At 51.5% G+C, this 24069-nt stretch overlaps 10 protein-coding genes across 10 annotated transcripts; 7 read left to right on the top strand and 3 right to left on the bottom strand.

The window, feature by feature from the left end:
- Nucleotides 1-412: 412 nt before the first annotated feature.
- EJ05DRAFT_492637 (26S proteasome subunit P45) lies at nucleotides 413-1742 on the top strand (the record flags this gene model as incomplete). The annotated part of the gene is made up of 4 exons (XM_033746046.1): nucleotides 413-629; nucleotides 682-1068; nucleotides 1116-1572; nucleotides 1622-1742. 4 exons carry the CDS (start codon nucleotides 413-415, stop codon nucleotides 1740-1742), a joined length of 1182 nt encoding a protein of 393 aa, XP_033601744.1.
- Nucleotides 1743-1861: 119 nt separating this feature from the next.
- EJ05DRAFT_437949 (uncharacterized protein) lies at nucleotides 1862-2587 on the bottom strand (the record flags this gene model as incomplete). Its single annotated transcript, XM_033741810.1, has 1 exon — nucleotides 1862-2587. One exon carries the CDS (start codon nucleotides 2585-2587, stop codon nucleotides 1862-1864), a length of 726 nt encoding a protein of 241 aa, XP_033601745.1.
- Nucleotides 2588-2843: 256 nt separating this feature from the next.
- Nucleotides 2844-4044, top strand: EJ05DRAFT_499707 (putative NAD dependent epimerase/dehydratase; the record flags this gene model as incomplete). Its single annotated transcript, XM_033746888.1, has 3 exons — nucleotides 2844-3317; nucleotides 3376-3927; nucleotides 3982-4044. 3 exons carry the CDS (start codon nucleotides 2844-2846, stop codon nucleotides 4042-4044), a joined length of 1089 nt encoding a protein of 362 aa, XP_033601746.1.
- Nucleotides 4045-4340: 296 nt separating this feature from the next.
- EJ05DRAFT_438001 (uncharacterized protein) lies at nucleotides 4341-7096 on the bottom strand (the record flags this gene model as incomplete). The annotated part of the gene is made up of 3 exons (XM_033741811.1): nucleotides 4341-4811; nucleotides 4868-6875; nucleotides 6945-7096. The coding sequence occupies 3 exons, from the start codon at nucleotides 7094-7096 to the stop codon at nucleotides 4341-4343; spliced, it is 2631 nt and encodes an 876-aa protein (XP_033601747.1).
- Nucleotides 7097-7882: 786 nt separating this feature from the next.
- Nucleotides 7883-9406, top strand: EJ05DRAFT_437641 (uncharacterized protein; the record flags this gene model as incomplete). The annotated part of the gene is made up of 2 exons (XM_033741796.1): nucleotides 7883-8227; nucleotides 8303-9406. The coding sequence occupies 2 exons, from the start codon at nucleotides 7883-7885 to the stop codon at nucleotides 9404-9406; spliced, it is 1449 nt and encodes a 482-aa protein (XP_033601748.1).
- A 308-nt stretch (nucleotides 9407-9714) lies between these two features.
- Nucleotides 9715-11954, top strand: EJ05DRAFT_537595 (AICARFT/IMPCHase bienzyme). Its single transcript, XM_033749396.1, has 6 exons — nucleotides 9715-9850; nucleotides 9909-9944; nucleotides 10004-10161; nucleotides 10218-10451; nucleotides 10502-11683; nucleotides 11740-11954. The coding sequence occupies exons 1-6, from the start codon at nucleotides 9823-9825 to the stop codon at nucleotides 11893-11895; spliced, it is 1794 nt and encodes a 597-aa protein (XP_033601749.1). The 5' UTR covers nucleotides 9715-9822; the 3' UTR covers nucleotides 11896-11954.
- Nucleotides 11955-12154: 200 nt separating this feature from the next.
- On the top strand, nucleotides 12155-14307 carry EJ05DRAFT_510131 (eukaryotic translation initiation factor 2 subunit 3). The gene is made up of 3 exons (XM_033748154.1): nucleotides 12155-12753; nucleotides 12803-13789; nucleotides 13844-14307. Exons 1-3 carry the CDS (start codon nucleotides 12272-12274, stop codon nucleotides 13872-13874), a joined length of 1500 nt encoding a protein of 499 aa, XP_033601750.1. The 5' UTR covers nucleotides 12155-12271; the 3' UTR covers nucleotides 13875-14307.
- Nucleotides 14308-14519: 212 nt separating this feature from the next.
- On the top strand, nucleotides 14520-16437 carry EJ05DRAFT_537597 (uncharacterized protein). The gene is made up of 2 exons (XM_033749397.1): nucleotides 14520-15727; nucleotides 15778-16437. The coding sequence occupies exons 1-2, from the start codon at nucleotides 14948-14950 to the stop codon at nucleotides 16132-16134; spliced, it is 1137 nt and encodes a 378-aa protein (XP_033601751.1). The 5' UTR covers nucleotides 14520-14947; the 3' UTR covers nucleotides 16135-16437.
- Nucleotides 16438-16867: 430 nt separating this feature from the next.
- On the top strand, nucleotides 16868-19759 carry EJ05DRAFT_499713 (Pkinase-domain-containing protein; the record flags this gene model as incomplete). Its single annotated transcript, XM_033746889.1, has 6 exons — nucleotides 16868-16918; nucleotides 16972-17000; nucleotides 17101-17218; nucleotides 17271-17418; nucleotides 17490-18398; nucleotides 18447-19759. The coding sequence occupies 6 exons, from the start codon at nucleotides 16868-16870 to the stop codon at nucleotides 19757-19759; spliced, it is 2568 nt and encodes an 855-aa protein (XP_033601752.1).
- A 163-nt stretch (nucleotides 19760-19922) lies between these two features.
- Nucleotides 19923-21186, bottom strand: EJ05DRAFT_485337 (FAD/NAD(P)-binding domain-containing protein; the record flags this gene model as incomplete). Its single annotated transcript, XM_033745439.1, has 2 exons — nucleotides 19923-20149; nucleotides 20229-21186. The coding sequence occupies 2 exons, from the start codon at nucleotides 21184-21186 to the stop codon at nucleotides 19923-19925; spliced, it is 1185 nt and encodes a 394-aa protein (XP_033601753.1).
- Between the last annotated feature and the right edge of the window lie 2883 nt (nucleotides 21187-24069).

The raw sequence follows: 24069 nt of genomic DNA on the forward strand, positions 1-24069 counted from the left end.
GTCAAGCTGGAGGGGCAACATCCAGAATTGGTGCCTCAGGCTTGAGCTGCGCAGGTCCGCCAAGTCAGGCAGCAAGGACTGCAAAAGAGCCTGACTAAGCACTGCCAAATACCTTTAGTACTCCTCCCATCCAATTTAGATCGCCGTGGTCTAGGTGGCCCAAGCTTGACTTCACCTCCGAACGCATGCAGAAGCTCCGTCTACATATCAACACAACTACAGTACCCTACAGAGTCCTTCAGAATCCTTTTTTAGCCATCTACGCATCTCCAAGTCCTTACCGCAAACGCCATAGCACACCTTCCACACACCCCCGCCCAAGCGGAACACACCAGCGAAGGGCAAATTCGATCACCTTCGGCCATCACCTCACGAACTCACTCTTCGCACATCACCTAGATCGCGGCACAGTATGAGTGGTGCTATTGACCCTGAGCGTGAGCATGCGTTGGAAGAATACAAGAAGAAGCTCCTTGAGTCAAGGGAATGGGAGGCTAAGCTAAAAGCCCTGAGGTTAGAGATAAAAGGGCTGGTACGAGACTTTGATGTGTCGGAAGACAATATCAAAGCTCTGCAGAGTGTCGGTCAGATTATAGGAGAGGTTCTAAAGCAGCTTGATGAGGAACGGTGTACGTGACACCTATCCGTCTCATGTCGATGACGAGCTGACGCGCATCATAGTCATCGTGAAAGCATCTTCGGGGCCTCGATACGTGGTGGGATGCCGATCGAAAGTTGACAAAGCAAAACTCAAGCAGGGTACACGTGTCGCCCTGGACATGACCACTCTGACCATAATGCGAATGCTGCCACGAGAAGTCGATCCGTTGGTGTATAACATGTCGTTGGAGGACCCAGGGCAAGTGAACTTTGGAGGCATCGGTGGTCTTAATGAGCAAATTCGTGAGCTTAGAGAGGTCATAGAGCTGCCGCTGAAGAATCCAGAGCTCTTCTTGCGAGTAGGTATCAAGCCTCCTAAGGGCGTGCTCCTTTACGGACCACCAGGTACTGGGAAGACTCTTCTGGCTAGAGCTGTTGCCAGCAGTCTGGAAACCAACTTCTTGAAAGGTCAGTCTGAAGCATCTCTATGCTATCAGCACGCTAACACGCAGTAGTTGTGTCATCCGCAATCGTTGACAAATACATTGGAGAGTCAGCACGTCTCATTCGCGAGATGTTTGGGTACGCAAAGGAACACGAACCCTGCATTATATTCATGGATGAGATTGATGCTATTGGTGGTCGTCGTTTTTCCGAAGGCACCTCCGCCGACCGCGAGATTCAGCGAACGCTAATGGAGCTGCTAAATCAGTTGGATGGTTTTGATTATCTGGGAAAGACAAAAATCATCATGGCCACAAATAGACCAGATACTCTAGATCCTGCGCTCCTCCGAGCCGGTCGTTTAGATCGAAAGATAGAGATCCCGCTACCCAACGAGGTTGGTCGACTGGAGATCATGAAGATTCACGCAGCTGGCGTGCAGACCGAGGGCGAGATTGACTTTGAAAGTATTGTCAAGATGAGCGACCAGTTCAATGGCGCAGATTTGAGGAACATTGTCACAGAAGCGTAAGTCTCAAATTGAAAGATGCGTCAATCTCTTACTAATCACCTCCAGTGGTTTGTTCGCTATCAAGGACTACCGCGACGCCATAAATCAAGATGACTTCAATAAGGCTGTGCGGAAGATGGCAGAATCGAAGAAGTTGGAGGGTAAGCTAGAATATCAGAAGTTGTGAGCGGGTACTACAGCATATCTCGAGTGCATATCCTAGCCAGAGCGAGGCTGCGACAGCATAGAGGCGGACTCCGATGTATTATACGCATGATCATAGAGAAAAGCAGACTAGCACTGCACCTATCTATAGGCTTTTATGCGCGGCTCCTGCCATCCTGAAGAAGAGTCTCGAAGCCTTTTCTGCAACTGCTGTATCGATTGATTGCCCACATCCCACGTTAATTCCAGCTCCCCGAAATAATTCGGTGTTTCGTTCATCATCATGAAGCCCACGCTTTGGAAAAGTCGTATACTTCGTACATTACCCTTACCAACCTTGACCCGGAGAAGACGTAGGCGGGCACGCCACTGCTCTCCTTGCTTAACACTTAGGTGAATAAGTATATACCAAAGAAAAGTGAGTAGGACCGCTCGACCATAGCCCTTGCCTTGGATATCTTTTCTAGCAATCATGATCTCAATCTCCCCAACCAGCCCAGCATCTGGGCTGCTTTGATCTCCTTCGTCGTCGCCTAGATCAGCTTCCGCAACAAAGAGATTTACGTCGCCGATCATCTGGTCCGGTCCATCGAACACTGTCGGTCTAATAGCGTCGCCCTGAATGACGTCTTCTGCGGGGGCCGTACATGCAATAAAGGTCAACTTATCCCCATCCACCCGCCAGCTCTGCTGCATATCAAATTCCTGCTCCAGGGTCAGGGGCTCGGACGCTGTTGCTTCTTGAAGTTCTGCGTCTTGCATCCATGTGTGATAGGTTGGCACATGACTTCGCGAATAGGGGACGAGGAGCACTTTAGGGGTGACAATGGCTGGGGTATAATCAGTACTGGCTTTGAGTATCTTCATGCCGGCCACTTGCCAGTATGCTCGTTGACCTTCATGATGGGTAGATATTGTTGAAATATAGTGTTTGTGGTCGAGAGACCTTCGCTTGCCTAGTTGGTCGGCTCGAAGACGATCCGGTAACGAGTGCGTTGTACCGATGACGGACATGCGACGTTATGCTGGGAAAGTCAATAGTTGTAAACTTTGTGGCATCAAAAACACACTTGCACCCTTGAGGTAAAAGACCAAATACCGAGACTTAGCAAAATCTATACGAATGGTCGGCGCTAAGCGAGTTCTGGTCACTGGCGGAAGCGGATTCATAGGCAGTGCCATCATCAAGGCATTCCAGGATCAACGACCAGCATACGACCTCGTTGTCCTCGACGTACAGCCTCTCAAGGCCAAAATACTTCAAAAGTCCACAGTTCGTTATTTTCACGCAGACATCACAAACGAACATGAGGTCTCCAAGGCGATCGGCGCTGCAAGACCAGATGTTATAGTCCATGTCGCCGGATATGTCCCCAGCGGCAACAGCAGATATAACCAAGCCGAGCGAGACTACACTTTCAAAGTCAACGTCCACGGTACCGAGAATGTTCTCGCGGCAGCGCGACAATTCGGCGTGCAATCCCTCGTGTATACCAGCAGCTGCACCGCCATCACCGACCACTCCGCGCACGACTACCCAAACATGACCGAAGCCCTCCCAGTAGGCTCGGCCACACTGATCTACGGCGAGTCCAAGGTCTGCAGAGAACCCACAATCTTCGATCTTGACACTAGCCCTGCTGACCCCCATCCAGGGCATATCCGAGCGCCTCGTCCTCGCAGCAAACAGCACGCACCTCAAGACATGCGCCCTACGACCCTCGACCGTGTTCGGCGCCGGCGATACCCAGCTCATCCCAACCATCCACCAGTGTATCGCCAAGGGCGAAACCCCTTTCATCGTAGGCACCGGGTTGAACCTCTACGACTTCAGCTTCGTGTCCAACATCGCAGACGCCCACGTCCTGGCTGTCGGAAACCTGCTCGACGGGCCCGGCACCGCCGCCGGCGAGGCCTTCTTCGTCTCAAACGGCCAGCCGGTCCCGTTCCGCGCGTTCTGTCTCGCTGTGTGGGCGCAGTTTGGGCACTATCCCCCCTTTGAGGTCAGGTTGCCTTGGGGACTGGCGTATTTTGCGGGTTTTGTGGCGGAGATTGGGACGTTTGTGACGGGGAGACCGGCGACGTTGAGTCGTGGTAGTGTGAAGGATGCGTGTCAGACGGCATATGCGAGTATCGAGAAGGCTAGGACGGTTCTTGGGTATGAGCCCAGGGTGTCGATTGTTCATGGGTTAAGGGAGGCTTGCATGGTAAGGTTCGAGGGTACTGTTGAATTCGTTCGGCTACTGATTCTATTACTTCAGGACTACAAGCAGCGGCTCGAAATCTGCAACAAGAAGGCTTGTTTGCGAACAGTGCATCAATGAAAGTATACGTCCTACCACGTCGATACCCAGCTAGACCATGTACTTCAGTTCAATTCCAGTCCTATTATGCATCAGTATATTGTACCTGATGAATTAAGGGAGAGACGGTGCACTGCAGCCAGGAGTGCAACCATATGCTAGCCTAGAGGACTTTAGCCTATTTATACAGGACCGAATTGGATATGCTTTATGTACAAATATGGTTGTGCGCCATTATGCCAAACACCCGATTATGCTATTGTTGACAACCGTCAAAAGCTCCACATTGGTACTGTGTGGGTGGAGTTGATGCCTTGCTATAGGTACTTGTTTTCTGCCAACCACGTTTTGACATCTTTGCCATCGCGTTCGACCCATTGTGCTTTAGCCTTCACGGCATCAAGACTTTGGGCAAGCGACTGGTCGAAGCCCTTGGTGCTCTTCTTAGCGAAGAAGCCCTCGATGTCTTGCATTTGTTCCTTGCTTGTGAAGCTGGAGGTACATATCGAGACAACGGATCCTAGCATTGTCAGGCCTGGTGGCAGTTTCTTCTCAAGCTCGTCCCAATTCTCCTTTACCCAAGACCACAGCGCAACGATACCTTCCTTGTGAGTGCGTAAGCCCCCCAATGGTAGGTATATATCTTGCGACTTGACCTCATCGCTGAGTGGAAAGGTAAGAGTTCGCTTGATCAGTTCGGGAGATTTTGCGCGGCCCAGGACACGCATCGCAGTGTTACGCTCATCAGATGTTCCTGCTGTGCGGTACTCGTTCAAAATGAGATCATACTGCCATGGAAGTTAGCCAAGCGTGTAATCAAGGATCAGGCATGTAGGAAACTCACATATTTTTGATCCGCGAAGCTCAGGCCGATGGCATAGACACTGCTTCGAATGTTTGGATGGATAGCTGTCCGATCGCCGGCCTTGAATTTTTCGAGCATATCAAATGCTGCAGCTTTGATCTTCTCGTCTCCAGCCAAGCCCGCACTTCCAAATAACATCGATTTGAACTGTTGTTCAAGGTGGCCATCTGTATCTTTAAAGGACCATCCAAGTTCATGAGCCTTGTCTTTGATTAGATCAAGTTGAAAGGACTTTAGTGCGTCTTTAGTAGTTTCGTCTTCGAACACCCAAGCGCCTCTAACTGAGCCAATACGACTGATAATTTCGTCCCATACCACGAATTCAGGCTCAGACTTGAAACCCTGTAGGAGTGAGAGAATTCCGGAGGTCTTCTGATAGCCTGAAGCGGCCAATGCTCCGGCGTCTGCAATCATGCCTGCCCTATCTTCAACAGATAAAAGCCCGTTCTTGGCGGCCTGCCCAAGTTTTTGTAGACGCTCAGGTGTGTACGAAGTCCGGTACACACCTGAGTGGTCCGCATTGAGCTTGAAGAAGTCAAGATCTTTGACCTTGAAATTAGCCTCCCTCTCAGTTAGTGTCAAGTCTTCGTTAATCCCATCTTTGGTCCGAAGAGCTAGTAGGACCGGGTACAAGGTCTTGTCTTCTTCTGGCTTCACGTCAGACGTTCTCAAAAAGCGATTTTGCTTCACGTGGATAGAGTCCTTGTTCTCGGTGACCGTAACAACGGGGAACCCGACGTTCTTTGTCCATATGTCCATGACTTTCTCAACATCTTTTCCACTGGCATCGCTCAGGGCCGCCCAGAGATCTTCAGTCTGGGTATTGCCATATGCATGTTTCTTGAGGTAACGTCGAACTCCCTCCATGAAAGTCTCTTCTCCGATGTACTTCGAGATCATGCGAAGTACGCATGATCCTTTAGAATATGATATAGCGTCGAAAATCTGGTTGATCTCATCTGCACGTTTGACAGGAACCTCTATGGGATGGCTGCTTCGTAGCGAATCCAATGACAGAGCGCTTTGCAGGTTGTCGGTTACATACCCTTGCCATACCTTCCATTCCGGATAGAAGGCGTTGCATGAGTACCAAGACATCCAGGTTGCGAAACCTTCATTCAGCCAAAGACCATCCCAAAAGTCCATTGTTACTAGATTACCAAACCATTGGTGGGCAAGTTCGTGTTGGACCACCTCTGCCACTCGTTGCTTGGTTGATGCACCACTGACTTTCTCATCTAGGAGCAAGTCGACTACACGGTACGTTATCAGTCCCCAGTTCTCCATGGCGCCGGCACTGAAATCAGGGATAGCCACCATATCCATTTTTGGCAATGGAAATTCACTGTTGAACTTTTTCTCGTAAAATTCCAAAGTCTTCGCAGCAAGCTCCAGGGAGAAACGACCGTGCTCAATGTCTCGGTCAGGTGTCGCGAAGACTCGAACAGGTACGCGAAAAGCATTCGTCTCGATGACCTTCAGCTCTCCAACAATGAAGGCCAGGAGATAAGTAGACATCAAAGGTGTCTTATTGAATGTCACTGCCTTCTTCCCACCAGATACCTCTTTCTCGGATGCAACATCCATGTTGCTCAGGCAGGTTAACGCTTTGTCCGCAACTAGAGTTATGGTGAATTCTGACTTGAGAGCAGGTTCGTCAAAGCAGGGAAATGCCCGCCGGGCATCTGTAGGCTCCATTTGTGTGGTGGCAAGGTATTTGGTCGACCCATCTGAGCCTTTGTACGAGGACCGGTAGAAACCCGCCATGTTGTCGTTCAGTGTTCCTGTGAACGTCTGCTCAAGCCTTGCCTCGCTCCCCGCTGGAAGTACCTCGTTGAAGGACACTTTGGTAGTTTGTGTATCTTCATTATAGTGTATCTCTGGGGAGGAAGTGATCTCGGTAGAGCCAGAGAAGACTTTGGTGGAATGGATATCAAGCTCCAGGGTATTGAGAGAGATAGAGGTAGTATCGTCTATAACATCGAGACTATCATGGGGTTCAGCATTCTGTCAACGATATATGCATCTCGAGATGCTGTTGGCGGACGATACATACTCGATGATAACCTTGCCTCCATATTTGAAAGTTTCGAAGTTGGGCTCAAGAGTCAGGTCGTAGTGTACAGCTTTCACATTCTTCGGCAGAACCTCACGGCCTTTGGTGAAGTCTACGGACGAGCCTGGAGCTTCGGCAAAGTGTTTACACATACTGCGCTGGTACGAACAATGTCTGATGGATGGTGATGTTATGATAGTTTTCGCTAGACGAGACGAGCGTGGAGTGGGAGGAGTACGGGTTGTGCGAGAGAGTTGGTGGGAAATGCACCTAGAGCTGGCCGAAGGTAGAGCGGTGAACTGAGCCCGGGGAGAGCGTCTGATGGCGGTGCGAAGAAGCATCCTCTTGTACGAAGCTCTCTTGAGAGCTCGCCCTTGCCCCTCAAGTACGCAGGAGTGTTGAAAACACGTGCTTGTTGGCTTGGTCCGAGCGCGCCGCGCGCATTAAAATTCGGATCACAAGCGGCACTCTTCTTCTTACCCATAATCATCGCAAATGGGATTGAATAGCTACACGTCTTCCGCTTTGCTCCTCGAAGACATTGTCACTCTATCTTTTGCCAGAGCAAATACCGTTCGTTTGAGGCGCCCTTCCTTCCTTTCCGTGGTGGGCACGCCATAGTTTATGGTTACAATTTTCACTCTTCCTATACGCATGCTCAACCATGAGAGACGAGCGTTGGAACTATGCATGAAGCACACTGGAACGAGTGATCTTAGTTGGCGGCTGTTACACCAATAAAATTGATGGACAGTCGATCAACGATCCTCCTGTGAATTCTCCTTATCACTTATCGCCATCCTGGCAGGGTTTATACCTGTGTGGAGATGTGGGGATCACCTTTGGCCGACGCGCGGCTGTATCATATATCAGTATATTTTCGCTCAGTCAGAATGCTCTACTCTCAAGTCTCATCGATCCAAGCATTGACATATATGATGTACCTCCTACTCCTTTTGCCAGCTCTGTTGATTGGCGCGCTTTCAGCAGAAGATGTAAAACCGCAGCAGAATGCGAACCATATCTTTAATGCAATCCATTCCTCCATGAGACAGTTTGGTTCTTCCTTGAATCACAATGGGATGTCTTTCTTTTTGGCGACCGTTCCTCGCGAGACCCGGTTGTATCATGGTACCAACACAGCTTCTCCTGTCCAGGGCATGGAATGGCTCGCTTTTGAAGCCGAACATGCGCTCATGTTTGCCCGTCCTCGATTTGGTCGACCTCCATCAAGGGGCGGCCACGGAGATCCACATCGAGGGCCTCCTACTTTGTCACCACAAGTTGTGCAGTCGGGGAGCAAGCAGCATGTCCTAGACGAAGAGTCTTCACACGATCGATCCGACAAGCCTATAAAGCACAATAATCATGGCCATCTACATACCTATCGAACGAAGAGGGACTTACATCTGCTATATATAGATGGCATGTCGGCCGCTAAGACTAGCAATGGTACACTGGACTCAACTGACCACGTTCTGTTGGATTCCTCATTGGTTTGTTCTGGTATATGCGAACATGAGCGAGCTACTATGCTTTGCAAGTTGGCAGAAACGGAATGGGGTAATCGTGTGGACGGGATCCTTCGCATGGAAGCTGGGTTCGAGATAATTATGTGTTCTTTCGAGAAGAACCTCGATATTGTTGCGGTGGCCCGTATTGATAGCCCAAAGCCAAGAAGCGGTGATCACAGGGGGTTTGGGACCTTTCAGCTGTACAAAGCTATCAGCGATCGCTTCCACGGTATCGGCGGCACACGTGTGAAGCTTGACTACGAGAACTTTGTGACGGCTTACGACTACCCCATAGACTTGTTCCGGAACCAAGACAGTAACATTACGATGCCTCGTTTAAGAAACGTATCCCAACCAATTGTAGATCGAATGAGAAAGGACATCAGGGATATGATCATGATGTCTGATCTGGACAGCTCGATGGTGTCGCATAATTGGCAGGCTACTACCGATATGATCGTTCAGAGATATTCATCTCCTTTGCGATACTTAATTTCGGACAAAGTCGCAGCATCGAACGAGCTTTTACGGCATACATTAACTCAGTACTTACGATCTTTCATTGACGATGCCAACAGGGACAGGAAAGGAGAGGTCACGCGATGTGCAGCACATATGTTCCCAACAGAAACGTTGCGGGACAAGCGTCTAGCCTCTCGCTCTGTGTACGACGTGAGCAAGACCATCTGCAGTACTCTATTTGAAGCCAGTGCACTCGCTGCGTCTAGATCAGACGCCGGACAAAGCAAGGCTGTTGACATAATTCGCACGCTTGTTGAATATCTACAATGGACGAGCTGGAAAGAATGCACGACATGTGATGATGAGCACCTGTGCTTCATACCCATCTGGCCAATGGGCAGTATACAAGATCACCGGAATCCTAGTTGTCTCAATGAGACTATGCTTGCAACACGACACGGATACTGGGGTAGATGGCAAGGTTAAGGTGTGTGGCCGATCATTGAGTTTTGCTCTCATAGAATATGGAGAGAAAACTCACCCATAATCGATCACTGAATTTCAGTCTTCGCTCGAATGACGATTCTTGTTATCATGGCGCCTCGCTATGAAGCGGGACTCCTTCAGAAAGCTTTTCTCGGCGGTATATTTTGCGTTTGTTTGTGAAGAAGAGAACGGTGCCGTGGCCGACGCGCGAAAATATTTGTACTGGAAAGATCTTAGTGGATTACATAATCACTTTCGTACTCATTGGTGCCTTGTTCATGCCTTGATGCTCAAGACCCCACTGTTAGCGTTGAGCCCCTCCGCGCAATAATAGTCCTGGTCAGAATTTAAAAAAATGATAACAGCTCACAATCATTGATATTGATGTGCATGATTACAACTCATTGACCAGCATCATGGCTTCAAGAAGCGCGGATAAGATTGGTAAGCCCGTGTAGTCTATTGCTATAGTATAAATAAACTTACGAAGTGCCCTACGCAGCAATCATCTCGGTCTATGACAAGACTGGTCTTCTGGGTCAGTCAGCGAAGCATTCGGGCCCTACCGATCCAGAAGGTTGACCATTTCCTCACTAGATCTCGCAAAGGGCCTTCAAAAGAATGGAGTGCGTATGCTAGCTTCAGGTGGCACTGCGCGCATGATACGAGAGGCGAACTTTCCTGTAGAAGATGTCTCTGCCATCACGAAAGCGCCCGAGATGTTGGCCGGGCGAGTCAAAACTCTACATCCAGCGGTACATCTACTCCAGAGTACTGGACTCAACAACTAGTACACTGCTTACAATGACAGGTTCATGGTGGTATTCTCGCCACAGATTCGGAGAAAGACAAGGAGGACCTCGCACAACAGAACATCCAGAAGGTCGACTACGTTATCTGCAATCTATACCCATTCAAAGATACGGTTGCAAAGATCGGTGTCACAGTGAAAGAGGCTGTTGAAGAGATTGATATTGGGGGTGTCACTCTTCTTCGTGCCGCTGCAAAGAACCATGCGAGAGTCACCATCCTGACAGATCCCAACGTGAGTTATGTGCTAATAATAAACCACGTTACATACTAATCTAGGACTAGGACTACCATGGTTTCCTGCAAGAGCTAGAGAAGGGAGATATCACCGAGCACAATCGACAACTCTACGCATTAAAGGCTTTCGAACACACGGCTGACTACGACAGTGCCATAGCAGGCTTCTTCCGCAAACAGTACGCATCCAACGGTATACAGCAGCTTCCTCTCAGGTATGGCACAAACCCGCATCAGAAGCCTGCATCAGCCTACACAAGCCTTCATGATCTTCCATTCAAAGTATTGAATGGTTCTCCCGGGTACGTCAATTTGCTTGACGCCCTTAACGCCTGGCCTCTGGTTAAGGAGCTCGATACTGCCCTGTCGCGTGCTGCTGCTGCTTCATTCAAGCACGTGAGCCCCGCCGGCGCCGCTATTGGGGTGCCGTTGAGCGACGTTGAGCGTAAGGTGTACATGGTCGATGATATCGACGGGATCGACACGTCCGTCCTGGCACAAGCGTACGCCCGTGCACGAGGAGCAGATCGCATGTCTTCCTTTGGAGATATGATCGCACTGTCCCGCGAGGTGGATGTTCCAACTGCCAAAATTATATCGAGAGAGGTATCGGACGGTGTCGTTGCTCCTGCTTTCAATGCTGAAGCCCTCGAGATCCTAAAGAAGAAGAAGGGCGGCAAGTATTTGGTGCTCCAAATGGATCCTGACTACGACCCCCCGACCCAAGAAACCAGATCCGTTTATGGAATTCAGCTTTCACAGCACCGTAACGATGCGCTAATCAAGCCTTCGGCATCGTTCGGTAGTATTATCACACCAAAAGATGGTTCACTCTCTGAATCGGCCCTTCGAGACCTTACAGTAGCAACCATTGCACTCAAGTACACCCAGTCCAACTCAGTATCCTATGCGCTCAATGGCCAGCTGATCGGTCTTGGTGCGGGTCAGCAGTCCCGAATTCATTGCACGCGATTAGCTGGTGATAAAGCCGACAACTGGTGGATGCGATTTCACGAGAGAACACTTGGGTTGAAGTGGAAAAAGGGAACGAAAAGAGCAGACAAGAGCAATGCCATTGATCTTTTGACTAGCGGGCTAGTGCCGGAGTCGGGCATCGAGAGGGAGGACTTCGAGAAACATTTCGAGGAGTCTCCTACCCCTTTCACCGCAGCCGAGCGCAAAGAGTGGTTATCCAAATTGTCCGAAGTTGCATGCTCCAGCGATGCATTCGTAAGTTCTACCTTACCTTGGTACTGATTTGCCGCATCTCATTGACATATTAATAGTTCCCGTTCATTGACAACGTTTTCCGCGCTGCACGATCAGGCGTGAAATATGTTGCAGCACCCATGGGCTCACAGAATGATCACCCTGTCGTCGAGACTGCAGAGAAGCTTGGTATCACCTTCGTGGAGCAACATCTTCGACTGTTTCATCATTAGTCACACCCATTCTTCATATTTCGCCTCATAGATTGGCGGAAGAAGATGAACCTCCCAACGAGCTTGTAGATAAACTACCAGAATTTTGATACCATAGATGTGAATATTGAATGCTTTAGAAGACGTGTTAAATATCGACGTCGTTGCGTGAACCATCCGGATTCTTGTCACGCAGAGCGTGTAACGACCACTCCATGTGACGTTGCTCTAGGTATATATCAGAACGGCGTCTGGCGCCAAGATTTGACTCACACGGTCGACTTTCTCGTCAAATTACTAACCCCACAGCCATCACCCCCACCAGAACCTCACAACATTCGAAAGCCCATCGCCATAGCAGGAGACTTGGACTGATATAATATACTCAATCTACATCATGGATTCGGATTCAGACAACCAATACGATGACAGGGGCCCGGAGTCAGAGGTGGAAGAGGAGGCGCCAAAACCCAAATCCGCGTTAAAAAAGAGTGCGCCTGTCCCAGCCGCTGTACAAAGGCCCGAGTTGCCAGAACAGCCGAATCCAGATACAGTAGACTTCAGTACTCTATCGCCCTTGTCTCCCGAGATTATATCGCGACAGGCGACCATAAACATCGGTACCATAGGGCACGTCGCCCACGGGAAATCGACTGTGGTAAAGGCTATCTCCGGAGTGCAGACTGTCAGGTTTAAGAATGAGTTGGAGCGGAATATCACGATTAAGCTTGGATATGCAAATGCGAAAGTCTACAAGTGTAACAACTCAGAGTGCCCACGGCCTACATGCTTCAGAAGCTATAAGAGCGACAAGGAGGTCGATCCTCCTTGCGAGCGCGAAGGATGTTCAGGTAGATACGAGCTAATGCGCCATCTTTCGTAAGTCTTTCTCGGGAAATTCGTAGCAGCAACTAACTGAAATCATTAGTTTTGTCGATTGTCCCGGTCACGACATTCTCATGAGCACCATGTTATCAGGCGCCGCCGTTATGGACGCCGCTCTACTTCTCATTGCCGGAAACGAACCGTGTCCTCAGCCCCAGACTTCCGAACATTTGGCTGCTATCGAGATTATGAAGCTCAATAATATCGTCATATTACAGAACAAAGTTGACTTGATGAGGGAAGAGGGCGCCGATCAGCATTATCAGTCTATTCTCAAGTTTATTCGCGGCACTGTTGCGGACGGATCACCCATCATTCCAATATCTGCTCAGCTGAAGTTCAACATTGACGCGATCAACGAGCACCTCATCTCAAACATTCCGGTTCCAGTTCGTGATTTCACTGCTAAGCCTCACATGATTGTCATTCGATCTTTCGATGTCAACAAGCCTGGCGCAGAGATCGAGGAGCTGAAAGGTGGTGTTGCTGGTGGCAGTATTCTGACTGGTGTGCTCAAGGTCAATGACGAGATCGAAATCAGACCGGGCATTGTCACGAAGGATGAATCCGGCAAAGTGGTTTGCAAACCGATCTTTAGCAGGGTGGTTTCGCTCTTTGCAGAGCACAATGACTTGAAGTTTGCCGTTCCGGGTGGACTGATTGGTGTGGGAACACGCGTCGACCCTACGTTGTGCCGTGCAGATCGTTTAGTAGGGTTCGTCCTTGGTCTCAAAGGCCATCTACCTTCCATTTACATTGAGCTGGAAGTCAACTACTTCCTTCTTCGACGTCTTCTTGGAGTGAAAACAGCCGATGGGAAGCAGGCTAAGGTCGCAAAACTGACCAAGAACGAAGTTCTTATGGTCAATATCGGCAGCACATCAGCAGGCGCTAAAGTCATGGCAATCAAAGCTGATGTTGCTCGTCTGAGCTTAACGAGTCCAGCATGTACTGAGATTGGGGAGAAGATTGCGCTTAGTCGAAGAATTGAGAAGCACTGGAGACTTATAGGATGGGCCAACATTGTCGCGTACGTATCATTTGAATCACCTTTGCTACTGAACTCAACTAACCTAGACGGCAGTGGCTCCACACTTGAGCCGACCGTTGATTGAAGACGATGAAGTGGGAATAGCGGTGACAAACGTTTGTGGCAGTGGCAGCTTCATAACGTGACGAAAGCACATGATGTCACGCTAAGCTTTTCAGATGTCTGGGGTATTTCGAGATCTTAGCGGCATCGTAGAGGAAGCTGAGTGCTTCGATAGAGACTCATAAAAGCGAGGGGCTGCCGGCATGGAGAGTAAGCGCAGCAGGCGTAGGTGGGATTTGCCGAGAAGTCCATTGTATGTATTTATACAAGATCATACTTCACCGTTTGCGCCCTTGACACTTGGCGTACCGTTGTACAGTCCTTGCAAGTAGCAATCGACAGACTTTCAGCGAAAGGAGACGAAATTGTTGGTGGTTCTGGCTCCTACAGCATACCTAATACCCAATGCGAGTGTGATCCGGGACCCGGCCCCTTGGCTCCGCAAGTCGGTCTCGGGGAATATCAACAAACTCCGAATGTCTCCTGGCGGCCCGAAGGCGTAGTAGGCGGCGCACGTATGAATTAAACATACGTAGTTTGTAGGTAGTTAACCGGTGTTAGAGCGCGTGCGTGTACCTAAGCAGACCGCCTGACCCTTGGATTATCACATGCCTTCCGCCTCCCGCCTTCTCACAGCATCTGCAACTAGAGAACGTGCCACCATAGAGAGCCAGACAACTATAGGAAAAAGTGGGTTTGTTGGGATTGCCTCTACCCTCAAATAGATACAGTTCAAGCACAAGGCCTGTGAACCGCATCCATAACCCTGGAGAGACCTTTAAGCGGGCGGGGTAGTCGATGCTTTATTGGAGTACATAACACAGCTTGAGCTTCTCGGGACACGCGCTTCCACGAAACGAGTAACATCCCGGCGCTTGCTCTTGAGAACTTCAACCATAAACCCGGGCTTCTGCTTGCTAAACCAGAGCAACCGGTCTGCCCGCGGAAGCATTCATTACCTATACCTACTACGACCTCCCTTTACTCTCGCTCGTCTCCAAATTCCCCTCCTGTTCAACAGACAGCTCATTGTCGTGCCTGACGACGACCTACTACGCTTCCTTCTTCTCCGAACAAACCGTCCGTCGCCGCACGATGGATGAGCCCCAACTCTTCCGACCGCAGCCACGCCGGCCATTCAAGACCTCCATAGATACTCTCGGCAACCCGAGCTCGTCATCTCAGCAGGACAGCTTCGCAGCACAATTGGACGAAAGACTCCGGCGCAGCCGTGGCTCTAGCATAAACGATAGCGACAGCCGTGCGCCGTCCCGGAACAGGAGTTTTCTAAACCTCACAGGCTCGACGCTATTCGGCATATACTCTGGAAATGGTGGGGACGGAGAACAATCTGAGTCTGCAACGCCCTGGGGGACAGGCGCAGAGACTCCTGCGACTCCAGTCAAATGGGAGGGCTTTCGCATTCCAACTCCGAGCCTTCCTAGCTTTCCTTCAAGAGGAATAAGCCTGGATGGGACAAGAAGAGGTAACTATACCAGACCAAAGAGCTTCCCGGTGATGGTCGCAGAGATTCTCTCTAGAACAGCCGCGCTATTCGTGATCGGCCTGGCCTATGGGATCATTGTTGCACATGTGCACGAACACGGACAGCTACAGATTGCGCCTGTCCGTGTAGAGGAGTTGGACCACGGCAGTCTGAAAAACCTTTTGGCTTGGGGATTTGCAAGTGTTATTGTCGGGATGCTTTTCCCCTTGGTCGATACCATGTGGAACACAAGCCAAGGGTCGAATTTAACAGCCTCAGATAAACTAAAGCTCCTTAGACGTGAAGAGGAAGATCGGCTACGGAATGGAGGGATGTTCGCTCAAGTTGTACGAGCTGTCGGTATATTCGTCGGCTTAGCGTTTGCTATAGTAAGTTGCCTGAAATGTACATCTTTACACGACTGCTAATATGCTCCCAGCGCAAACTTCCCTGGCGGTCCACGTTGCAGGTATCAGTGACACTCTCTATGGTTAACCCCGTCCTGTGGTACATCATCGATCGGACATCACCGGGCTTCGTCATCTCCACCATACTCGCCCTCTCGGGTACCTGCACCTTGCTATTAACAAATCCGGGCGTCGTCCCAGCTTCGTCTTCCGCTCAAGACCACGTCACGTTTGCCAACGGTACGTCTCAAGCCTTGGGTCAGAGCGATTTGATAGCGGGCGCCCTGAGCTATGAATTTGTTGGTGTTGCAACATGGGTCAGCAGTGTCATATTCTGCAGCTGCATCGGGTTTGGAAATATTGGCAGAGCTTTGGCAGGCAAGCGTTGAAGCATTTTACAAAACTGGCTGCCGATGTGGTATCAACTTCACACACGCATAAGTCGATACGATGGGAGCGTGCGGTCTGTAACAATATCACAGGCGAAAGTTGGGCGTTCTCGGCTGCATAGGGGCGGCGTTTTAGGCCCGGATGAATGCAGCACTCAACGTGCGAGATATGCTCATTTTTTGGGAGGAACCATTCTGTCCACAAATCAAATGTACATTATTCTTAATTCTCCGCATTCATGGAATGAGGAAAACGGAAAAGCCCTTCTCTAGAATGCTGAAATGCGGGAATGTGACAATGCCAAGAGTTGTACAATCCTGGAGGCTACCTTAGCCTTGTCTCAGTCATCTCTTATCCCTGTTCGCAGTCGTGGTCATGGATGGCTGTAGCTTCCCTTGACTTTGTTTCAGGAGCTCCCAAGAATTCACATTCAACCCACGATCAGGCCAATTATCGCGTACTGTTCTTTCGTTCTTCCTCCGCGCCTCGACCTCTCATTCCTTGCGCCCTTCACCGACACGTCCACCCTATACAGCCGCCAATACACCTTGTAGATCGTTTCCCGACGGTTTCTCGCTATACGAATAGGTATTGCGTGCTTGGACGCGATTCTCACCTTCAGATTACCTACGAGATATATTCATACATGACGCGCTGGACAATCGCAACAACTACAGTCCGTACACGAACATCGAGGGCGGGGACGGAAGAGTAAGCCTCGCGCGTTGATCCATGCAGTCAGCTGCGAGAAATCAGACGGAGATACAGTCCCAGAGGACAAAGGTGGGCGCAAGTCGGACTTGAGCGTCGAAGAAGAAGGCTGACCTGATGCGCAGCTTACGAACTCGTATAAAGAGCTGCTGGAGTAAGATTATCCCCATCTGAACCTGGTCTTTGCCGAGACATGATGAATTTAGGATGCGCTCCGATGATTGTTTGGTCTGATACTAAGCTTCGTTTTGCAGTGAATTTTCTTCAAGCGACCTTCGCCATGTAGGAAACTATAGCTTGGGGCGACTCATAGGGAAGGGCTCGTTTGGCAAGGTGTACCTGGCACACCATAAGTTGACCAATGGCTCGAAGGTGCGAGATCATAAAGAGGCAAAAATGCTCTATACTAAGATTACGTTTTCAGGTCGTGCTCAAGTCCGCAAAGAAAGATGATACCAACCTTGCTCGGGAAATACACCATCATCGCCAATTCCTACATCCACACATTGCGCGATTGTACGAGGTTATAGTCACTGAGAATCTGGTGTGGCTAGTGCTGGAATACTGTCCAGGTAGGAGATTCTCCCCCAAATACACACACGATGTGATTTGAACTGGCCCTGACAAGATTGGTTTTCTTCAGGCGATGAACTGTATAATTACCTCCTCAAGTCTGGGGCCATGGAACCGGTAAAGGTTCAGAAAATCTTCACACAGCTCGTAGGCGCAGTGTCGTATGTACACAACAAGTCCTGTGTACATCGAGACTTGAAACTGGAAAACATTCTACTGGACAAGCACGAAAATGTTAAGCTAGTCGACTTCGGGTTTACTCGCGAATATGAGGGCAAGGCGAGCTATCTTCAGACTTGGTGCGGTACGGTTTGTTATAGCGCCCCGGAGATGCTAAAAGGCGAGAAGTATGCGGGAGAGAAGGTGGATGTCTGGAGTTTGGGCATCATTCTGTACGCGTTGCTGGCCGGTGAACTACCATTCGATGAAGACGACGAGAGTGCCACCAAGGTGAAGATTCTCAAGGATGAGCCAAGCTATCCTGACACCTTCCCACCAGCAGCGAAGGATCTCATATCTCAGCTACTGTCCAAGAGACCTATCCTTCGACCCTCTCTAGCCGACATTCTCCAAAACCCTTGGCTGGCTGAGCATGCCCCTCAACAGCAGGCAATATTGAAGCTGCAACAACCGGCACCCTTTACCACAGACATTGAAAAGGAAACCTTGCAGCGCATGCGAAGTGCTGGTGTAGATATCGACACGGTCATCGAGAATGTGCTCGCGCAGCGCTGTGACCCTATGGCTGGCTGGTGGGCATTGCTGATAGAGAAGGAGGAAAGGAAAGCGAAGAGAAAAGAGAGAAAGCGTAGGGAACGAGAGGCGGAGGCGAAGAGCTTACGGCGCCTTAGTGCGGCCAGCAGTGCGCTTGATAGACTTGCGCCAACGATAAAAGAAGCAGATGAAGGCGAGCCTATGAGCCCGAGGGATGGTGCGCCCAGAAGTAGAGGCCGGAGTGCGAAGCGGAGAAGTGCCAATTGTATGTGTATATGTCTATGACTAGGTTATGTATTGCTAACGACTTCAGACGCATCTGCAACGGTGCCAGACTTACCCAAGCTGCCTGAAAAGAACACACTTACTCCTGAGACAGAGAGTGTTCCACCACCTCCCCCTCCTGTAGAAAAGGATGTAGTCCATTCCAGGGCATCGTCACGATCAAGACCGTTACCGCCACCAAAGGAGAACCGGAGGTCCCGTAGCTCAATGTTGAACGTGGTGCAGACAAATCCAGATCTTCTCTCCTCCAATGGTTACGTTCCGAAAAGGAGGCGGAAATATCAAGGGCCCTTCTTTGATCGATTCGCAGCTCTCCGAAATTGGTTTGACAAGGCCAAGAGTCGTTCTCCAGGGTCGAAGAACAAAACTTTGAATGCTTTGGCATCATCGGAGCAATCGAAGAACGGGTCTGACCTTGCGGCTCGCAGAAGGTCCGTGGCCCAATCGAGTACTCCTCGCGTTGCAAACATTCCCAACCGACCCGACCTGTATAAGCGAACATCCTACCCTTCACGGCCAAGAATCACTACAGCTACTTCTTCTACGTCGGTCCGTGCGCGACAGTCACTTTCCCCTTCTCCGATAACGCCCCGAGGCTCGTTTCGCCGTGCCTCTGGTCTACGAGGGCGTAAATCAACCTCCAGCTCCGTGTCGTCTATTCGGAGCCTCCACCACCATCAATATAGCCATTCAAAAGCTTCTTCAACGTCATCAGCATCCATAGCATCACCATCAGTTTCGGCCTCCGGCAAGCAATCTCGAGGATCCCCACATACATCTGTTAAAGTTCTTCCAGCTATCCCGACAGCATCGTCTACCTTCCCTTCCAACATCCGCCTGGTCCGTGGATCAAGTGAAGCACAGTCAGCTTTTGGTGGACTACCGCCTCCCTCTCCAGGTCTCATTTTCGCGAAACGGAAACGGAGCCCGTTCAAGGGGCCCATGCTGAGTGTCAACACACATAATAGTCCGAGCTCGCTGCCGCATCATCACCATCGATCACATCACACGCGGGATGGTAGCGGTAGCCAGAACAGCCGCAGTGGTAGCATACAGGGCCGACGGTCTGGCGAGGTCATTCTAGAAGAGGAGGATGAGGAAGAGCCGCTTGGGAGTATGCCTCCAGGCAGAGCCAGTCTGCAAAGCATGCGAGAGATGGCCGAGGAAGAAGAACTAGAAGAAGACGAGGAAGAAGAGATTGAAGAAGTCGAAGTTTTTAGTCCTGTGGAGGCTGGCAGTACGGTCGAGATGCTGGTCGAGGAAGAGGGCGGGGAAGGGGAAGAGGAAGCATTGTCAAATGACGGTCCCACCAAAAGCAAGGGGAAGGACACCGCGCTATGACTTGCGTGCTTTCATTTTTCTATTTATATTCTTACTCTAAATGATCTACAACACAGGACGACGCGGAACGATACCCCCTGGGAGAGAGAGTGTGTGTTGTTGTTAAATAGTTTTATTGATGTACCAGATTACCAAAATACCCCAAACCGCCTTCAGTCGACTCTCAGTCCACCACTCTCCTCAACTTCGTCCCCCAAGCCATCCTCTCGCCCGCATCCTGCTCACCCGACCCAGCGCCCCGAGATCGCCGCACGGCCTCCCCTCCTCTCTGCAACATCTCAACCTGGTAGGCATCCAAGTTGGCGAGCAGGTCTGCATCATCAGACTGGATAAGCACACGCGCAAGGTTCAGCGCATCTCGAATCGCCTGACAGCCGCCCTCGCCGCGAACTAATGGACATTGTCAGCATCAGCAATCCTCAAAACACAGGGGCACAAGAAGGAGGTAGTGGTAGTCCGGCAAACGTACAAGGCGTCATAGGATGCGCCGCATCCCCCATCAGCGTCACCCGCGTCCTCGGCATCCCCGGAATCACCGCATCGCGCAACACAAGCCGCGGCCGATGGATCCCCTCCTCGCCCGTAAGATGAATCAACCGCGTCAACTCCGGCTCAAACGCCGCCGCCATCTCCTTCGCAACACACAGCTGCTCCGCCGCCGACTGTTCTGCGTCAGGCGCGCTTTTCCCCGGCGCATCGATGATCATGTCCCAGTAATACGCGCCTTCCGCCCCGTCGTCGGAGATACGGTCGAGCCCGACGAACAGGTGTGTGTTGGACGGCCCAAATGCAACGTACGCGGAGCGCGCGAGGGAGAGTTGGTGCGCGAGCTCGGTGCCGCGGACGCGGAGTTCGCCTGTGATGAGCGTTACCGGGACGAGGGACGGGTGTGTGTCGGGCAGGATGTGGGCGCGGACTTTACTCCCGACGCCGTCTGCGCCGACAATAACACGGCCCGTGGCGTGTGTGCCGTCGGCGAAGTGTGCTGTTACGGATGCAGCACCGGGTGCTTCGGAGATGGAGACGAGGTGTTTTGCGTATTCGACGGGGATGTGAGTGCGGAGCAGCTGTGTGAGTTTAGCGCGGTTTGCGCGGATGATTTTGTGCGAGGGCGTGCTTTCGACAATGTGTTTTGTGCCGGATGGGCTGTAGAGGGCCATTTGGGCGGTGTGTTGGGGGAGGGGGAGGAGGTGGTTTGTGGTGTCGAGGGAGGGGACGTCTGGGGGCATTGCGGTGGTGAGTTCGTCGAGCATGCTGTGGAGGGCGATGGCCCAGCCTTGGGGCCGGGCGGTGGGGGAGGCGTCGCGCTCGAAGATGCGGAAGGGGATGTTTTGCTTGCGGAGGGCTTGGGCGAGGGTGAGGCCTGCTAGGCCGGCGCCGATGATGAGGATGGGGAGGGTGGTGGTGGTGGTGGTGGTGTTGGACATGGTTGGGGATGAGGATTGGGGCTTTTGGTGGTTTGCTTTGTTATTTGTGTGTCTGTGGGTGGGTCGGGATGTGTGTGTAGGATTATGAGGTTTCTCAGAAGTTTTTATAACTATATGTACGACTATCACGTCACTGGGTGGCATCTCTGTGTGTCGGTGTCGGTGTGCTTTGCGACGGAAAAAGATTGTTTGCCAAATGCCGAGAGCGAGATCATCACTTCGGCCTTGGGATGTTGTGCGAGGGAGCCTGGCTCTGCTTAGGCCATATCATATTGGTAGATAGCTCGCAACGCTCTTATGAGTCAGGTAATTACTACTCGTGTAGGCTGTGGCTTCGGTCATTGAAATGTCTTGCCAGAACGACCGAAAGGGGGTTGAAGTTGACGATAGAGAGCTGTGCCTTTATGTACGGCCTGAGACAGACGCGCTCAGTAGTTTTGAGACCGGAACCACAGCCTCACATTCTCCTCTGACTCTGACTCTGACTCTAACTCCTCCTTCAACTCAGCATCAGATGAAATGTAGTCAGACCTACTATTCCCGTAGTGGACTGCTCTCAAACTTCAACACACCGATGCAACCATGTTGCTCCAGCTTCCCAACGAGCTGCTGATCGCCATCACGGCAGAGGTCAGTCGAGTGATAGTCGCCATGCCTGGTATCAAGTATCAAGAGTTGACCGTCTCAGATCAAGGACTTTGTTGCCTTGCTAGCTCTCGCAGAAATTTCGCCTCGCACCTATGCTATCGCCATGCCGTTCTATGAACAGGAAATCAAGACCTTTCACCCCCAAGACCCGCTCCTCAAAGCGACGTACCGCGGCTGTACATTCGCAGTCGAAACGCTTTTGAAGCAGCGAAAGGACCCGGCAAGCAAATGGATGCGTGGCATCAGCAAGGTAACCTCTTGGCCTCCTACTATGCTCCGTCGATATTTCTGACACGCGCAGGGCTATCTCACCCACAACTTCGCGCTGCTGCATGCCGTCGAACATGGCCAAATGGACATTGCTAGGCTCCTACTTGAGCATGGCACGAACCCAGAGACTAGACGCGGCAGGCAGGGCACCGTTTTGCAGTTCGCAGCGTGTATTGGCAATCCAGCCATGGCGCAGCTGTTGCTCTCGCACGGAGCAGATCCGAACGCCACGGGCGGCGCGAATGGCTTCGCGTTACGCGCAGCAGCGCAAGCCGGTCATCTGGAGGTTATCAAGGTATTGCTTGACGGGGGCGCCAAAGTCAATATGCGACACAGACGCGACTCCGCAACAGCACTGCAGTCGGCAGTGCGGAACAGGCACAATGCAGTTGCAATGTACCTGCTGAGTCGTGGGGCCGATGACAACGAACATGACGATGACGATTCCTTTGCGGCCGGCAAGACATTCCGTGCAGCTCTCGACGTGCATCAGAGGCACGGCAACATGGAGATATTGACGGAGCTCGTGTCCAGGCTGGAAGTCGACTCCCTCGCCGCAGTCAACAGTCTAGCATCAGCCGCCAAATCCGGCGACGCAGCCATCGTCAACCTCCTCCTCCACCACGGCATCGACATCACCAAGACCGGCGTCCGCGCCCTCGGCATCGCCGCCCGAGCCGGCCACCTCCCGATCCTCAAAATCCTCATCGCCGCCGGCGCAAACATCAACGGCCAAAACCACACCAAAGGCACCGCCCTCCTCCGCGCATCCATCGCCGGCCACACCGCCTGCGTCAGCCACCTCCTCGCCCACGGCGCCCTCGTCAACATCACCACCCCATCCGGCGCCCGCCTCATCCACAACGGCTGGTCCTGGACCCCGCACTTCAGCACCGCCCTCCAGGCCGCCTGCTGGCACGACCACACCCCCATCGCACAACTCCTCCTCGACGCCGGCGCAGACCCAAACACCTCCTCCGCCGCCCGCTGGTTCGCCCCGCTCAACCTCGCCGCCTACCGCGGCAACATCGCCCTCGTCCGCCTGCTCCTCGACGCCGGCGCCGATGCTTCCGCGCGTGGACAAAAGTACGCCGACACCGCCCTCCAGGCCGCCACACAGCGTCGTCGTCACGATATCGTGCAGCTTCTCCTTGACCGCGGCGCCCGCATCGATGGCTCTGGCGCGCTGCAGAATGCGTGTGGGGCGCGGTATGCCGAGGTGGGCGATGTCGCGCTTGTGCGTTTGTTGCTGGCGCGTGGTGCGGATCCGAATGAGCGGGCGGATGCGTATGCTGTTACGGGGTATATTAGTGCGATGAATGGGCCGGGTGAGGTGTTTGTTAGTGCGCTTGAGGTTGCGAGGCGGCGGGATGGTGGTGGTGGTGAGGGCTTGGGCGGTGATGCGGGGGAGATTGTTGAGTTGTTGCTTCAGCATGGTGCGGTGGGGTGAGTGTGTGTGTGTGTGTTTGTGCTGTATACATGGGCACGTATTCGCTATCTTACTAGGTTGTTGTTCGTGGGGTTTGTTGTGTTGTATTATCACTATACCTCGAGCTCTGAGGCTCTGACGTTCTGTTCTATTTATAGCAGCAGCAGCAGCAGCACGCTTCCAACACCACACCAACATACCATCATTCAACCATCCATGCTCTCCTCTCTGAATAATAATAATAAGAATAATAATCACTTATCCATCCATCCATCCATCCACCCACTACACATAGAAAATGCACCTTCCCAATCCCAAACATAATCTCGATCTCAAATCTCAAATCTCAAACCTCAAACCTCAAACCCCAAACCCCCCCTGGACCCCTGACCCCTCAAAACCCCCAGATCCGGCCCCCTGCAACACACCACGCTTCATAACCTACACACACACACACACACACACACACACACACACACACACACACACACACACACACACACACACACACACACACACACACACACACACACACA

Source organism: Pseudovirgaria hyperparasitica (genome assembly GCF_010093815.1).
Source record: "Pseudovirgaria hyperparasitica strain CBS 121739 unplaced genomic scaffold EJ05scaffold_6, whole genome shotgun sequence".
NCBI classification, from domain to species: Eukaryota; Fungi; Ascomycota; class Dothideomycetes; order Acrospermales; family Acrospermaceae; genus Pseudovirgaria; species Pseudovirgaria hyperparasitica.

What these genes read in the sequence shown, in the direction of transcription:
- EJ05DRAFT_537597 (XM_033749397.1), top strand. Translation starts at nt 14,948, where the DNA reads ATGGATGAGCCCCAACTCTTCCGACCGCAGCCACGCCGGCCATTCAAG. An exon ending in TCGGCTTAGCGTTTGCTATA is followed by an intron (nt 15,728 to 15,777) that starts GTAAGTTGCCTG and finishes ATATGCTCCCAG; the next exon opens with CGCAAACTTCCCTGGCGGTC.
- EJ05DRAFT_510131 (XM_033748154.1), top strand. Translation starts at nt 12,272, where the DNA reads ATGGATTCGGATTCAGACAACCAATACGATGACAGGGGCCCGGAGTCA. An exon ending in GAGCTAATGCGCCATCTTTC is followed by an intron (nt 12,754 to 12,802) that starts GTAAGTCTTTCT and finishes TGAAATCATTAG; the next exon opens with TTTTGTCGATTGTCCCGGTC. An exon ending in GGATGGGCCAACATTGTCGC is followed by an intron (nt 13,790 to 13,843) that starts GTACGTATCATT and finishes CCTAGACGGCAG; the next exon opens with TGGCTCCACACTTGAGCCGA.
- EJ05DRAFT_537595 (XM_033749396.1), top strand. Translation starts at nt 9,823, where the DNA reads ATGGCTTCAAGAAGCGCGGATAAGATTG. An exon ending in AAGAAGCGCGGATAAGATTG is followed by an intron (nt 9,851 to 9,908) that starts GTAAGCCCGTGT and finishes TGCCCTACGCAG; the next exon opens with CAATCATCTCGGTCTATGAC. An exon ending in CCATCCTGACAGATCCCAAC is followed by an intron (nt 10,452 to 10,501) that starts GTGAGTTATGTG and finishes ATCTAGGACTAG; the next exon opens with GACTACCATGGTTTCCTGCA.